This window comes from Pseudorca crassidens, chromosome 10 (assembly GCF_039906515.1).
Source record: "Pseudorca crassidens isolate mPseCra1 chromosome 10, mPseCra1.hap1, whole genome shotgun sequence".
In the NCBI taxonomy this organism is placed as follows: domain Eukaryota; kingdom Metazoa; phylum Chordata; class Mammalia; order Artiodactyla; family Delphinidae; genus Pseudorca; species Pseudorca crassidens.
Genome location: NC_090305.1, coordinates 90,982,517 through 90,998,481, shown reverse-complemented (window position 1 = coordinate 90,998,481; position 15,965 = coordinate 90,982,517). Strand labels below are relative to the sequence as shown.

Here is a 15,965-nt window from a genome sequence, read left to right as displayed (position 1 = left end):
TCATTGTACATCTCCATCAGAGCTCTTGGGTGCATTGTCAAGGAGCAGTCATATGTTGAAAGGAGTCTTTGTTTCTGAGCAGTAAGTCTTAACAGTGGGCTTAAGGTATTCAGTCAACCCTGTTATAAACAGATGTGCCGTCATCTAGGCTTTGTTGTTCCCTTTACAGAGCACAGGCAGAGTCGACTGAGCGTAATTCTTAAGCCCTAGGATCTTCAGAATGGTAAATGATCATTGGCTTCAACCCAAAGTCACCAGCTGCATTAGCCCCTAACCAGAGAGTCAGCCTGTCCCTTGAAGATTTGAAGCCAGGCATTGACTTCTCTTCTCTGACTATAAAAGTCCTAGGTGGCATCTTCTTCTAACATAAGGCTGTTTCATCTACATTGAAAATCTGTTGTTCAGTGTAGCCACTTTAAGTTATTATCTTAGCTAAATCCCCTGGATAACTTGCTGCAGCTTCTGCATCAGCCCTTGCTGCTTCCCCTTGCACTTTTACGTTTCGGAGACGACTTCTTTCCTTAAACCTCCTGAAATAAGCTCTTTTAGCTTCAAACTTTTCTTTTGCAGCTTCCTCACCTCACTCAGCCTTCATAGCATATAAGAGAAATTAGAGCCTTGCTCTGGGTTAGGCTTTGGCGTAAGGGAATATTGTGGCTGGTTTGATCTTATATCCAGACCGCAAAAACGTTCTCCATATCAGCAGTAAGGCTGCTTGCGTTTTTATCATCCGTCTATTCAAGGGACTGGCACTGATCATTTCCTTCCAGAACCATTTCTTTGCCTTCACAGCTTCCTAACTGGTGCAAGAAGTTGTGCCTGTCTCAGCTTGCCACGCGCCTTCCTCTAAGCTTAATCATTTCTACCTTTTGATTTAGAGTGAAAGACGTGTGACTCTTCCTTTCCCTTGAATATCTAAGAGTCCGTTGTAGGGTTATTAGCCTACTTTCAATACTGTTGTGTCTCAGGAAAGAAGGAGGCCTGAGAAGAGGGAGAGAGACGGGCAAATGGCAGGGTGGGTGGGTGGTGGTGCAGTCGGAACACAGATTGGTAGGGGCAATATCCCTCCTCTACTCTTCTTAAGTTCTTGTGGCTGCACTAATCATAAAATTGACACAAGATAGAATAACAAGAGGGAAAGAAACACATTTTGATTCATGTGCACAAAGGCCTCATAGAAATGGGGCCTAAGAAGTAGCCACAACAAGCAGCTGTTATAAGGGTTGGAACGAGAAACAGTAAATCTGAGAAGAAATGACAGGGCAAAGAAACTTCAGCTTTGGGTTCTCCATTAGTGAAGAACTTAAAGGGTGGGCTTGGGGTAGTAAAATAACGAAGGAACAAGGCTTGTTTATACAGGCCTCTTGGCCCAGGATTCCTGTCTCTGGTGATAAGGGGGTCCTTCTACCTCCAGATACGGGGAATGTACCTTTCACCTGAGAAATGTATTTTCTGCTTTCAGGGAGATAGAAAAGAGGCTCAGAGTGTACCTCTTGCATTGGCCATTTAATTTAATTCAAAATAATCAGTATGCCATCGAGGCATATTTTGGGGTGGCCTGCCCTGGGCCCCAGTAGCTTGCTGTCTTATGTGGATGCCCTAAACGCTTAGAGTAGTAACATAAAAGATCAGTGATCACAGTTCCCCATAATAAATACAATAATAATGAAAAGTTTGAAATATTGCAAGAATTACCAAAATGTGACCCAGAGACAGGAAGTGAGGAAATGCTATTAGAAGAATGGCCCCAACAGACACAGGTAACACAGGGTTGCCACAAGCTTTCAATGTGGAAAAAATAGGATATCTGCGAAGCAAAATAAAGTGAAACTCAATAAAGCGATGTATGCCTTTATACACGTGTTATTTAGCATAGCAGGCAGGGAAACGTGAAGTGGTCTAAAAGGTATTTGTCTGACTCTGTCATCTGTCACTTTTCTGAAAGCCTGCAAACTACTGTCTGTATTTGACTTGAACCTGAGGTGGCTGTGAAATCTCCAGAGCATATCCTTTAGCGCCTAAAGAAACTGGCACGGATAGAGCCCTGCAGGTTTGAAGGAAGGGAATTACTTCTGGTGATGGATTTCTCTGGGCCTTGTTTTTTGTCACCATGTTTATTTCAGTTATTCAGGCATAATTGCACATCCGTCCATAATCAAATATTTATGTGATGTGGACTCATTTGATTTTGGTTTGATTTATTTGATTTGTTTTTTTAATCAGGTGACTTAGGACTATTTTAGTAGTATAATTTATAATGGAACCACCACTTTCTAAAGTGTGTTATTCAGAAGAGCTAGATCGGGAAGATCCATTTTAAAATACATTTTTAGATGGTATTTAACCCTATTTTGATGAACAGTTTGATATGTTACTAATAGGTAAGTAGTAGTACCACTTTGTGTGTGTGTGTATGACAGAGTGTGGGTTTGAGTGTGCGTTTGTGTGTGTCTCTGGAGGCTGGACAGGGAGGGAAGGAGAAACATTAATTTCTCCAGCTTCCTGAGGACTCATTTGTTGTCCCCACTTGGAAGACCCCTGTGACTTGGCAGAATGACTTTATCTTCTGCTAATAACTTCATTTCTATTTACCAGTGAAAATGAACATTTATTCTGCTTTAAAAAATCACCCACATGGCAAGAAGGGAAATAGCAAGTCCCCATGACATTCCTTAAGGAAATCATTTTAATTTTCATAAAAGAAAATGAGACCTCATGAGGAATGGACAGAGTTATTGTGATGCTGCTTCTTTATTCGCTAGCCCTTAATTATTTCATTTATTCTGTTGCACATTTTCCCCCTCCGTAGACTTCTTTTGTATTATTTGCAACCCAGTGAAATCCCTCTCTGGAATTAGCTTCTGAGAGTTGATGTGCGAGTTATAACCCAGAAGCACCACCTTTGGATTCATTAAAGGGTGGGCTTCTCACAGTTAGCTTGTAGTGAAGAAAATTTCCATTTTGCAAGGGCAGTGTAAATTTTGCATATCATTTTAATAAGCAAGGCAGGTCAATCAAATTATAATTGGCTCCAATTAGCACTCGCATGAGCAGTAGGACTCTTTCACTTCTCCTGGACTGCACTTAAAAAGAAAATGTTATTTACTGTCACTGAAGTCATAAAAAAAAATGTCTATTATTCAGTATAAGTGATGAAGCAAGTGCAAACCTGGCCAGAAGGATTTGGCATATATTTAAGATGCGTGCACCCAAGTGCACATTGTATCAAGCGTAGCAGTGTGCAAAAATGTGTTTATTACAAAGCATTTTCTTTTAGCTGCACAAACAGGTGGTGGCAGCGAAGCTTCTAGTGTTGGCAACATTTGGGTTTAGAGCTGATCTTAAAGTCGCTTTCTAACATTTTCAGGGTCTCTGAACTCCTCTGGAAAGGTATATTTTAATAATAAAAATGAGGAAGCCCAGAAGAAATGCATTATATTCCCAAAGTCTCTTCTACCTTAAGTTCTGAATCTGCCATTTTGGGGCACTCCTCCTGAGTTGAGTGTCAGCACGATACCAGCAAGTCCTCATACGAGCTGGGGAATAAGTAACTGCAGTTTGGGTCTGTGGCATGAAGGTCTTGTCCTGTCTTTATAAAGCATCACGGTAACTCCATCCTGTCCTTGTTAGATCTCATCTTCTCTAATGAATGTCTGAACCACTTTCTGTAGCAATGCCTTGCTTCTTTAGCACCCTTGCGAAGGAAGTATGTCATTAAGTGGCTTGCCGGTGTCTTTGCTAGTCCGTCTCCGCATTAACCCCAAATCATTGCTAGGCATCAGGTATTGAGTGTCAAGCTCCCACTTGTATTTCCTCATCTTGAAATTTCCTTGCAGCAAGGAGACAATCCCACCAAAACAACTTGAACTAAGAATGAGAGAGAGGAGGGTCACTGGAAAAATAAATAAATAAATGTTCTTCATGAAAGGAAGAATGTGTATATACAAGCAAAAATACAAATAGCCTCTAGAGGGCACCACACATTTTTGCCTCAACAAATATGGAAGAAAGAGCTTCACTTTGGCACCGTATCAGTTTTAGCAGCCGAGGTACCAGGAGAGAGATGAAGGCCCTTGTTAGGAGAGGAGCTTCCCTGGCAGAAGCCTAAAAATGAGACAAGGATGTCAGTGCCTACTCCAGTCAGAATGTGATGGAAGATGTGGGTACCCACTGAAGATACTCCCCATTCCTAAAAGAAAATAGTAGAACTAAAAGTGGTGGTCACAGGGCTGCATTATTTCTTGGAAGCTTCTATTACACAGTGGAATGGTTGGTATGTAGTCCCTGATGGTAGCGACTAAAGCAAGAGAGAGGAACAAAGAAATGTGGAGTACAAGAGGCTAACGGTCTCGCATGACCTTTGTGAAATATTTTTTCACAAAGGTAGGACAACATGACAGCCCTATAAGGAAAAGAGGAGGAAAAATAAATAAGACAAGGGATCTTAAAAGATTGCCAAACTCATAATTTGGTCTGGAGATAATATTAACCTAGAACAGGAGTCAACAAACTTTTTCTTAAAAGATCAGATAAATCTTTTAAGCTTCATGGGCCATATAGTCTTTGTCGAAGCTACTCACTCTACTCTTAAAGCCTGAAAGCAGCCCTAGACAATAGCAATTGAATGTGCGTGAGTTTGTTCCAAAAGATGTAGTTTACAAAGCAGGCAGCCGTCTGGGCTTGACCTCCTAGTCATTCCTTGCTGACCCATGGTCCCCCAAGTATGAAAGGAGGAAAGAGATGTCACCTTTAGTGTTTTCCCTCCCTGATCATTGTTCTCCTAATCTTAGAAGCTTAACAAGCCAGGCTTGTTAGTACTCTGAATCAGAATGGATTAGGCAGACCTTTATGGGCTAAGCAAGGAAACCTATATAAATAATATTGTCACCAAAGCAACAACTTACAAAAAAGCTTTTGAAAGACAAGACACTGAAATGACAGAAGTGGTGATAGACCCCTTCTGCTTCGAGGTACAGACTTTTCATTCCTAACCATTGATCTGTCTGTTCTTCTTTGAAACTTAAATTGTCTTCAGTTTTCTACATTTTAGATTTTTGAGTGTGTCCCAGACCTTCCATCAGTGTGGTGTCATGTGTAAGCTCTGTAGCAAAATTTCCTTCCCAACTTGTATGAATCAGTTAAAATCAAGATAAAAATCTTGATGACATCAAGCAAGCTCTCAGACCCTTTTAAATATGTTTTATTTAAACATACTTAAATATGTTTAAATATTTAAAAAGCAGGTCAGACTTCCCACTTGGCACCACAGAAAACTGCCAAAGTTACTTGCACAAATTTGCCCAACTGCAATTTTATTTGACAGAATTTCTTCTAGAAAATGCCTATACAAAGGATTAGATACCCCTCACAATAGAATTTTATAATGGAACTAGAAGTAAACCCTTAAATGTCAGTAGTATGTGTATTAATGTATCTCCAGGTAAACACTAAGGTGACATGTTTCATGTTAAATCTGACTGGCCTTACACTTAAGTGACGCAGGAAGGAATGTGATTGGAGGAGTGATGTCCTCCATCAAATATTACTTTTTAGAAAGCAGAGTTTCAGTGCTCCATTTTGTTAATTTATGGCTTTGATTGGTAAAACCTCTTTGTCCTCTAGTAAAAAATATTTCACATTCCCAATATTCATGTAGCATTGTTAATAGAATGTCCAGCAGCCCAGAAGTTTTGGGACAATGTGCTTGTGCACATTATACACAGGAGGCTGGGAAGGGTTCTGTAAGGCCTAGCTTGTTTGAGTATATAAAATTATCATTTTTATTATAGCTCTTTATTTATCATCATGCATAAAATGATGTTGAAAAGTCTCCAAAGAATGCTGATTTGATATATATGTTACTTTGCAGTATACAATTAACATTTATTGCAAATGCAGATTTTTATGATGAATAAACTCTGAGAGTATTACGGCAGGTATTTTTTTACCTTATTCAGAACACAGTAAATCACATGATTTTCTAATGTTTTCAGTCAGAGTGATGCCATATATATTTCAACAAAGACATGCAAGCAATACATGAAATAGTGCAGATCTTCTCTCTCTTCACTCTAAGACATAAAACTTATATTTCGTTCCATCTCAATGAGAAAATCTATAAAGAAACGTAGGTCAGTGCTACAGAATTCTGTGTACCTTTCATTACAGGTTTTATTTCTTTCCATAAGTCTTTTTTTTTTTTTTTTTTGCGGTACGCAGGCCTCTCACTGTTGTAGCCTCTGCCGTTGCGGAGCACAGGCTCCGGACGCGCAGGCTCAGCAGCCATGGCTCACGGGCCCAGCCGCTCCGCGGCACGATGGGATCTTCCCAGACCGGGGCACGAACCCGTGTCCCCTGCATCGGCAGGCGGACTCTCAACCACTGCGCCACCAGGGAAGCCCTCTTTCCATACGTCTTTAAGGGTCTGAATCTTTGTACAGAACGATCAGTCACTAATTGATTTGCTTTGAGGTTATCGTAGTTTGATACCACTTTTGGAATTACCCCTCCCTAATTGTACTGATTTTATAAACGGATTATGTAAAATCTAATTCTTCCCTAGGCATTAGGAGCGGAGGCTTTCTCCACTTTTTTGTCCTTGGTTGTTTGCTTTTCTTTGAAAATTGTGTCTACAGCACTTAGTACCTGATACATAGTGAACACTTCATTGTTAGCTGGCATCGTTGTTTGTATTAGTTTCCTGTTGCCACTGCAGCAAATTACCACGAATTTCAAGGCTCAAAATGCCACAGGTTTATTATCTTATAGTCCTGCAGGTCAGAAACCTGTGGAGGAGGAAAAATAATTTTCCCTCTACCCTTCCAAGCTCTCTCTCTCTCCATATATATATATATATATATTTATATATTTATATATTTATATATTTATATTTATATATGTTGTGTGTGTGTGTGTGTGTGTGTATTTCATATATACATAGGCGTTACCCAGGATAACTGAAATGGTGCAAGCCACCACCTTAAATATAAAAGAAAAGAAAATGTTGGGGTGTGGGAGGAAGAGGCCTGTTATGGGAGGTGGTCAGGAAAACTACAGTAAACAAGGGTAAGGTGGTTATGCAGATTTAAGTTCTTGTCTTCTCCATTGAGAAGAGTTTAGTCATCCTTTTCTTCCTGGTACAGGGAGACAGGCATCCTTACAAACAGAGATTCCCCTTAAAAATGTAAACGTCTCTTTAAAAAGTGTAATTTCTACTCAAGCTTTCAGAGCTTTTTCTGTCGGCTCCTTCTTAAAAATCATCAACTTAAAATGATCTTTTTGCCAAAGAGACATATTTTGTGGTGGTATATTCTGCTCCCCTTCAAGTCCAACACGAGTCTCAGTGGGCTAAAATCAAGGGCTTTGTTCCCTTACTCTTGCAGCTTCTAGAGGCTGCCCGCATCCCTTGGCAATCTTGGCCCCCAGCCAGCAATCCCATCACCCTGTTCTCTGTTTTCTTAGTCAAACTTCTGACCCTCCCGTCTCTCTTTTTTCCTCATAAGGACCTTTGTGATTACATGTTTGCCCTCCCAGATCCATTTCAAGATTCTCAACTTGATCACATCTGCAGACTGCCTCTGCCATGTATATTATTTCCCTATTGCTGCTGTAATGCATTACCATGAATTTAGTAGCTTAAAACACACAAATTTATTCTTTCATAGTTCTGAAGGTCCAAAGTCCAAAACCACTTTCACCTGACGGAAAATCAAGATGTTGGCGGGTCTGCCGTCCTTCTGGAGGCTCAAGAGGAAAATCTGTTTTCTTGCCTTTTCCAGCTTCTATAAGCCAACTACATTCCTGGACTTACGGCCCCTTCCTTCATTTTCAAACCGAGAGTTTAGCATCTTGAAATATCTTCCTCTGACTACAACTTCTGCTTCTGACATTACATGTCATTTCAATGACTTCCCTCTTATAAGGACCCTTATGGTGACATTGGGCCCACCCAAATAATCCAGAATAATCTTCCCATCTCAACATCCTTAGTTTAATCAGATCTTCAGAGTCCCTCCTGCCCCACCAGGTAACATGTTCAGACTTTAGGGATTAGGAGGTAGACTTCTGGGGGCCACTGTTCTGCCTATGTTTATTAGGCCCAGGCTCTCTCTTAAAGTTGTATTTATGTCTCTACCCACGTATTGGGCATTTACTTCTAGGTTACCTGCCTGAGTCTCAAAATCTGTTTTCAGTACAACCTTTTCCATCCCCAGAGTGGTTTTTCTTCCTAATTTTCCTGTTTCTTCTGCTTATTCCAGCTCAAAACCTTAGAGGTAGTTTTTTGTGTTGTTAGTTAAAGATCTTTTTTTTTTCTCTTACTTTTCTGAGGATGCGTTTGGAAGAAACAGTGGAGGAAGACCATTGTATTATTCTAGTTACATCATATTCCAATAGATAGGCCATTGTAAGCCAGTGGTTTAAGGCTTCTGCTCAGTAACTTAGCAGAGAAAGATGAACTTTCTGTCAATGGTGGAATTTTTCCTTCTTTGCTTGTTGGGGTTGGGGGATGGGGTGGTGGTCTCAGGATAGGCTTACACTGACTCTGGGATGCTGACTTATCTGGGCTTGTCTGGAGGGCAGGTACTAAGAATCAACCAGGGATTGGTTTGTATATTTGAAGAGCTTGGGGGATGAGGTGAGGGGACTATCTGGATGCAGGTTGGGGAGAGGGACAGTTATCCGAAAGGTACTCAGTGAAAACAGACATTTCCTCCAAGGGGAGGGGCAATTTTTAATACCCAGGCGAGTGTGTTACTCAATTTCAGCAACACCATGTCAGTTCAGGTCCCCTGAGGAGACTACAAGATGGCATCAGAGAATCAGACATTAAAAAAAAGAAAGACCTGAGGAAGTGCCTGTGAAGGATAAGGGGGGAGCGAGCAGAAATGGGTAGAGGGAGACTCAGACCGAGATTCAGGTCTGATAGCTTTGAACAGAGAGGGGAGGAAAACTTGCGCAGGAAGAATGCCAGGGCACAGCACAGTTCTGAAAATATTGTGGCCCTTCTGTTGGGGAGTCCTCAAGCCGTAGTTGCCCTTATGAGGAATCCTGCAGGAATGCCAGCATTAACACCCCCCTGGAGCCCCATTAGCAGGTAGCAACCTGGGGAAGTGCAGCCACAGCACGCTTGCACGAGTGACTGGAGGCCATCGGTTAACTGTGTGCCATGCAGTAGGTTCTTCTCAAGCGAGACCTACTTGGGACCCTTCCGTGTCTACCACAGTCCACTCTGTGACTCTTACATATGCGCTACTTCACGCTCATTTTGGGAGCAGCCTTAAAATGATTTTAATTTTGATATCCTTCCCTTACTTCTCTTAACAGTCATTACTGGGTCATATAGGCAAAGCTGCCACAATATTTCTTTAACAATATAATAATAGTACAATATTTAAGTAGTATCCATTTTAATTTGGGATTAAAAGAAATACTACAAATGCAGTCTTGTTTTATTTGGTATCGAACATTTTCAGTCAAAATTACATAGGTAGTATTTATTCCAAGTTGTTGCATGTAGCTGTTGTTCATACATTCTTCTTGCTGTATAATATTTTCTTTCATGAATTTATTAGATTTTAGGATTTCTGAATCAGTTTCTTTCCAGCAGCCACTCTCACTTTAGTATAAACTAGTTTAATAAGATTGACTTTTTCTAATACCCAGCTAAGATCTATTATGTCAGGGAGCAGTAGATGTTTTACTCACCCTGGATTAAAGGGAGAGGTACAGTCATATTCACATCATAAATAGAACACTCTGGAAGAATAAGATTGCTTTGCTTCCTTTAAAGCAAGGGGAGGTTATGGGGCCATGGGGAATGTTGGGATGGGACTGGATACTTAGAGCCAAGGGAAGAGCCTAAAGGTTTATTTGCTTTTACAGCTGTCAGTTTTAACCATCCCAGAACACATTAAGCCTACCTTACCAGCATTCTTCAACTCTGTGGTTTGTTTAGCAGTAGTGCAAGAGAAAGCACCATCAGGGTAGACAGGAAGCCAATTGTGGAGTGGATGTTTGAGATACATTTCTTTTCATACAATCCAACAAACAAATTTAGATTTCACGATCTATCACATGACTGAGTGGAATTTCATGAAACTCTCTACTGATATGATAGCATGACATAAAGATCAGTTCGAGATTACAAACCATTGTTTCTGAACATCTGCACAGTATGCCATTGACCTGCTAACCTTTGGAAATCATCAGAATTTGCTTTGAACATGGAAGAGAGGCACAATCATGTTTCATTTCCATCAGGTACTTAACTGCCCTTTACCCTGTTCCCCTTGCACATGCTCTTCCCTCCACCTGGAGCACTTTTATCCCTTCATATTCACCTGTTCTTTAAGACCTGTTCTTCAGTCCTGAGAATGTCACCGCTCCTTCCTTTTGAACCCCACAGGAACTCTCACCCAGTCCTGACACATTATCTCACTGTATTTTTGTACTGACGTACTGTCCCCCTCTACCAAGCAGAAAGACCCTTCACCATCGGAATTATGCTTTAAATACATTTTTGAACTTGTTATTCATTAAAATTGATTTTGATTACATATATTTTCTAAAGATTCTCTTGGAAAAGCATTACAGTATGAACCAGTGCCATAAGGTTAGTGGAATTGTAAAAGAAAATAGGGCCACAGAAAGAAGGAATCAAATAAACCAACCACAATAACTATACTTAAATAACAACTTGCTTCTAAAAAATATAGGCGTCTGGAACAAAGCAGCATAGTATTATTTAGTCCTCATTATCTCAGAGGAGGAAAACAACAGTTCCTTTGGGGAAAGTTAGTTTTCCTTGATCCCAAAGTTCAGGAAAACTCTAATAGTGGACCTGACGTAGGAGATAGTAGCATAATTTTAACGTAATTAACTCAATAAATATTTATTGAGGACTGTTAAATGTTCTTGGATGTTTCAGTTTGCTAATTTTAGGAGGAGAAAGCAGGCAGGATAAAATCTGACATTATTTGTTTACCAAGTGGTGGGAGGACAGATAAGTAAATAGAGCATTGCATAAAAAGTGGTAAGTACTTTAAGTAGTATAAGCATAGAGTTGTTCTGTACAGAAGCACTTACTCAGAGGATGAGGGTTGAGGAAGACTTCTCTGAGAAGGTGATTCATGATGTTGGAACCAAGCTTTGAAAAACATTTGGAAGTTATGACAGAATGGGGTTTGGTGTTGAAAAGGAAAGAAGCCTTGGAGAGAGAAAAAGGACACTGCAGCCTCCGAGAGCAGCATATATAAAAACCCAGATGCAAGAAAGAGTATTGGGCTTCTCAGTTGCTAAAGCCATAAGCAGGGGCCTAACCATGCAGGGTCTCATTTTCATGTTAAGCAATTTTGCATTATTCCAGAGACTACCGAGGAATTGCTGCAAGTGTTATGTCAGGAGTTGACGTGATGAGATTGGTAATTTTAAAAGATCATGGGACATGTAGTATGGAGATACAAAATAAAAGGGAGCAAGACTGAAGCCAAAGATACTTGTTAGGAGGTATCTGGAGTGGCGATAATGATGACAGTGATAATATCGCTCCCAGAAGAATGCTAATCAGCAGTGACCTCCATAATAGTTTAGAATGAACACAGCATCATGTCTCATAACCGTTTCTCTTCATGACCTGCAATAAAAGCACTCAGCATTGCTTTGCAGTAAAGGTGATTTCAGATATTTTTAATATACTGTGGAAAATTTTCCTTCATGATGGAATTTCTTTTCTCTAAAAATTTTATTAGAACTATCATATGCTTGGATCTTCAATGAATATCCATCATTTGTCGAAGAAGATAGTCGGAGATTTGTCTCTCAAGAGACAGGCCACCTCTACATAGCCAAGGTGGAACCACTGGATGTGGGAAATTACACGTGTGTGGTGACTAGTATGGTGACAAACGCCAGAGTGCTGGGTTCTCCAACTCCTTTGGTGCTACGTTCTGATGGTAGGAAATGTTTCAAGGGGCAATTCTGAGTGGAAATGCTGTTGCGAATACAAGAAAAAACAAATTGAGAGAAGTGAAAAGTATATCCTGAAGAATTATCATTTTGGTTTTTTTCAGAAGAAAAAATATTTATGAGTACAATGGCTAAAATGATTCCGTCAACCATAGGTCCCTGTACATAATTCTTACTCAGGACTGGCTTCCTGATTTGCAGGGACCAGTGCAGAATGAAAATGAGGAGTCACTTGTTCAAAAATTATGAAGAATTTCAAGATGGTGGCAATAGGTCATTAAGCCAAACGCAAGGCCCTCTGAGCCTGGGGCTCACCTTGCGTTCCCGTGACGTCAGCAGTCCTTATTTTTGCCAGTTTGAGGTTATTAAAGCTTTGGATATTTTGTTATAGGCTAAAAAGCATCTCTAAAGAAAATTAAAAGAAAAGATGTGTACATTAGATCCCCAGAACTTATTCATCTTATTATTGAAAGTTTGTACACTTTGACCAACATCTCCCCCATTCCCCTACCCTCACCAGCGTAGTGATTATATAGTAACGTTGTGTTGTGTACTTGAAATTGGCTTAGAGAGTAGATCTTAAGTGTTCTCACTACAGAAAAAAAAGTTAATTTTAAAAATTGAAAATAGTAATTGTGAGGTGTTAAATGTGTTAACTTGCCTGGTGTAATCATTTCACAGTGTGTACATATATGAAATCATCACACTGTATGCCCTAAAAAAATCACATTGTACAACCTAAGTACATGCAGTGTTTGTCAGTCATACCTCAATAAAACTGGAGGGGAAAAAAGGAAAACAGGTGTTTCTTCAGCCCCTCAATGACTGTTTCAAGGGAGCCCATGAACTGCAGAGTAAGCAGATTTGGAAGCTTGGGTAACTGTCCCACTTATGCAAAACCGTATCTGATACAGCACAATGCCATGGCCACAAAATACTTTCCAGTCAGTTATAATTGAATTTGACCTTTCCCATTTATTAAGTTACCATTTCTTGTCTCCTGGTAGTCAATTAGTTTAAGATTGGTGTCTGTGCTACCAGGGTACCATTAAGTAAATTTCCTCCCATAATTTTTGCTCTTTAGGATATTTTAAGAACTCATAATACATTGTATATTTCGGTTTGACTAGAAATGTCCAAATTGAATACAGAATAAAAAAGCCTCTCGTTTTATATAATGTAAAAGGCCTAGTGGTTTTCTCAGAACTGCTCTTTAAGCTGTAACTTAGGAATCACGGAATCCAAAGTTCCCACATATTTATTAATGTCGCAAGTTTGGCCCAAGGTAGCACTGCTTCTAAAAGTACCTACCAGACGGCTAGTGAGTAATTCAAATCATAAGGAAGAGTTAGTTCAAAACAGAGCAAAAAAAAAGAAAAGTTTTAAGAAAAATGGGACAATTCCAAAGGAAACGTTGAAACCACTAATTTTGTATTGTGGATTCACAGGAGTGATGGGTGAATATGAACCGAAAATAGAAGTTCAGTTTCCAGAAACTCTTCCAGCAGCTAAGGGTTCAACTGTGAAGTTGGAATGTTTTGCCCTTGGAAAGTAAGTTTTGTAACATTTATACCGATACGCTAAAATATTAGGTTGCTGTAAGAGATCAAGATAGCTTTTAACAGCCTCTTCTTTTCCTTCTTTTCTAAAATTTTCTTTCATTTAGAAGCAAAGAAAAAATTAAAATACAGGGGAAATGTACATGTATAATTTAGTTTGAAACTTTAAAGGAGATTTACGGAGAATGACTGTGTCTGCCTAATTTCATAAACTAAATCGGTGTTATTTTTCTTTTGCTTGTTCATTTGTTGTATTATAATACAGTGAGTATACATTAGACTTTTTTCTCTAAATCATGAATTAACTAGAGAAAATGCACAGTTTATTTTATTAAAATATCAACTTAAAGAGATAAATCTTTGCATTTGCAGGTTTGTATCACTGACAACTGGCTGTGTTCTGCATTTGAAAATCTGTGCCTTTTTTGTTCTAGCCTAAGAAAGTTTTATTTTGTCAAGCCTAAAAGGCTTCCAGACATCTGTTTAAAACAGCAAATAACTTGAAAAATTTCTTCTTAGTCCTGTACCTCAGATTAATTGGAGAAGAAGTGACGGACTGCCTTTTTCCACTAAAATTAAATTGAGGAAGTCCAATGGTGTGCTTGAAATCCCCAACTTCCAACAGGAAGATGCAGGTTCCTATGAATGCATTGCTGAGAATTCACGAGGAAGAAATGTCGCCAGGGGGCGTCTCACTTACTATGGTGAGCCTTCACTTTGGGCATATTGGATTTTTAACTTTCGATCTCTCTAAAAGTTATTGTTATTGGGACTGGGTGGGGGTGAGTAGGAGGTTTTAGCAGAATCCCAGTGTCCAGCGTTTTCTGTTCTACATTTTGTTAAATGAGGATATTTATCATAGAAGGAATTTAAAAAAATTAATTTCTGCAATGAAGTTGGAGGCATGATATACTCGTACTGCATTTTAAACTGATTGATATGATAATGAAATATTTCACTTTTTTTCCTAAGAGTAACCATTTACTCACTTAACCGTAACAAGGAGAGATCTTTCTATCGCCCTTACCTCTAGAAAATGGGATTTTGTATCTTTCTTTATGGTCTTCACTAAGCAGAAAGAAACTGTCTACTGGGAAAACTTGCAATTACTGCGTTAGACAAACCACATAAACCCAGGCTTACTTGACTTCCTCAGTGTTATTCTATCCTTTCCAATAGTGTAGGTGTACCATGTTTGCTGCCTTTAATTTGTAAGCACAGTTATTTGATGTACTGCTCAATTTGGGTAAAGAAAGGTTAGTAACGTTACCTTTATTTAAAGTCTATTTGTAGGAAAATTAGATTATCCTTTTTCCCCAAACTTGCTTTCAAATCCCTTTTATTAAAAAATATACTAGGTATTTTGTTGAAAGCAGGTTTTAGAAAGCAGAAATAAATGATTTTACAAAATGTACTATTAAATATGGGAACATGTAAGCTCAGTGAATAATATTTTGCAGTTTAATCATTAGAAACATTGTAAAACTAACAGGAATTGAACACTTGTGAAAAGCAAATGGCAATATATTCTGTTTATTTCAAAAACTGGAATTTGAAATAATTTTCAGTGCAAACTTGTACAGTATATAAAATGTTTCAGAGAGGAAAAACTTTGCAAAGACAAATACTAAAATTATAGAGCTTATTATGAACCCCTTCAAAAGAATGTGAAGTTTGTGCGTACATTATGTGTGATTAGATTGACACTTATTTTATGGTAAGGTTATAGGATTCGTCAGGAACAAAATGGAGGCATGGTTTAATAGTATGAGTCATTCCATGTTCTAACTCTCCCATCTTGTAACAGGATTAGGTTAGAATACGTAGCACCAAGTTGGAATTTCCCAGGTGTCAAGTTCTACATGTTGGTGGGATGATACGGAGATAAGTTGGGGACACTTAACCCATGTGGCTGTATAGCTCTAAGTCGACTGCAAACAAGTCCTAGTTTATTTTCGCCTTTCTAAGCAGCCACTACCTGACCCAGGGTAAGAAGTGACCATGACAGGAAAACACAGGATATTCCAACTGTCTTAATGTTTCATTAGGAATGTTTTTATCTGTATGGAACAGTGACCCTGCACAAATAATAAAACACTTGTATGACAAGACATCCAAAGCTAAGTTGACATTTATGTGCCTTATATTCAGGTCCTGGCACATTTTCTCTGTGGTGTGTTTTCTGCCCTTATCTACTTTTTCCCTTTCTCTGCATGTTGGTTGCCCTTACAGTCACAGAATGGCTACCAGCAGTGGCTAGCACATTAGTTTTTGTTCATCCTTCCTTTCTCTAAAACATCTTGCAATTCACTTCTCAAATCTCATTGGCTGCGTGTTCATTCCTAAACCAATCACCAGCTAGAAGAATTGGCATAAACAACGTAAGAGCCTCTTTTTGGAACATGGAATATGGTCAGGTTTCCCTGGATTTTGTGGGCAATG

At 39.2% G+C, this 15,965-nt stretch overlaps 1 protein-coding gene across 1 annotated transcript in view; it reads left to right on the top strand.

The window, feature by feature from the left end:
• The window catches only part of CNTN3 (contactin 3), a 321,834-nt gene that overhangs the window by 207,497 nt on the left and 98,372 nt on the right, over nucleotides 1-15,965 (top strand). The window contains exons 6-8 of the mRNA XM_067755220.1: nucleotides 11,748-11,951; nucleotides 13,413-13,515; nucleotides 14,043-14,227. Of these exons, the coding sequence (XP_067611321.1) occupies nucleotides 11,748-11,951; nucleotides 13,413-13,515; nucleotides 14,043-14,227 (492 nt within the window). The remainder of the gene's footprint in view (nucleotides 1-11,747; nucleotides 11,952-13,412; nucleotides 13,516-14,042; nucleotides 14,228-15,965) is intronic.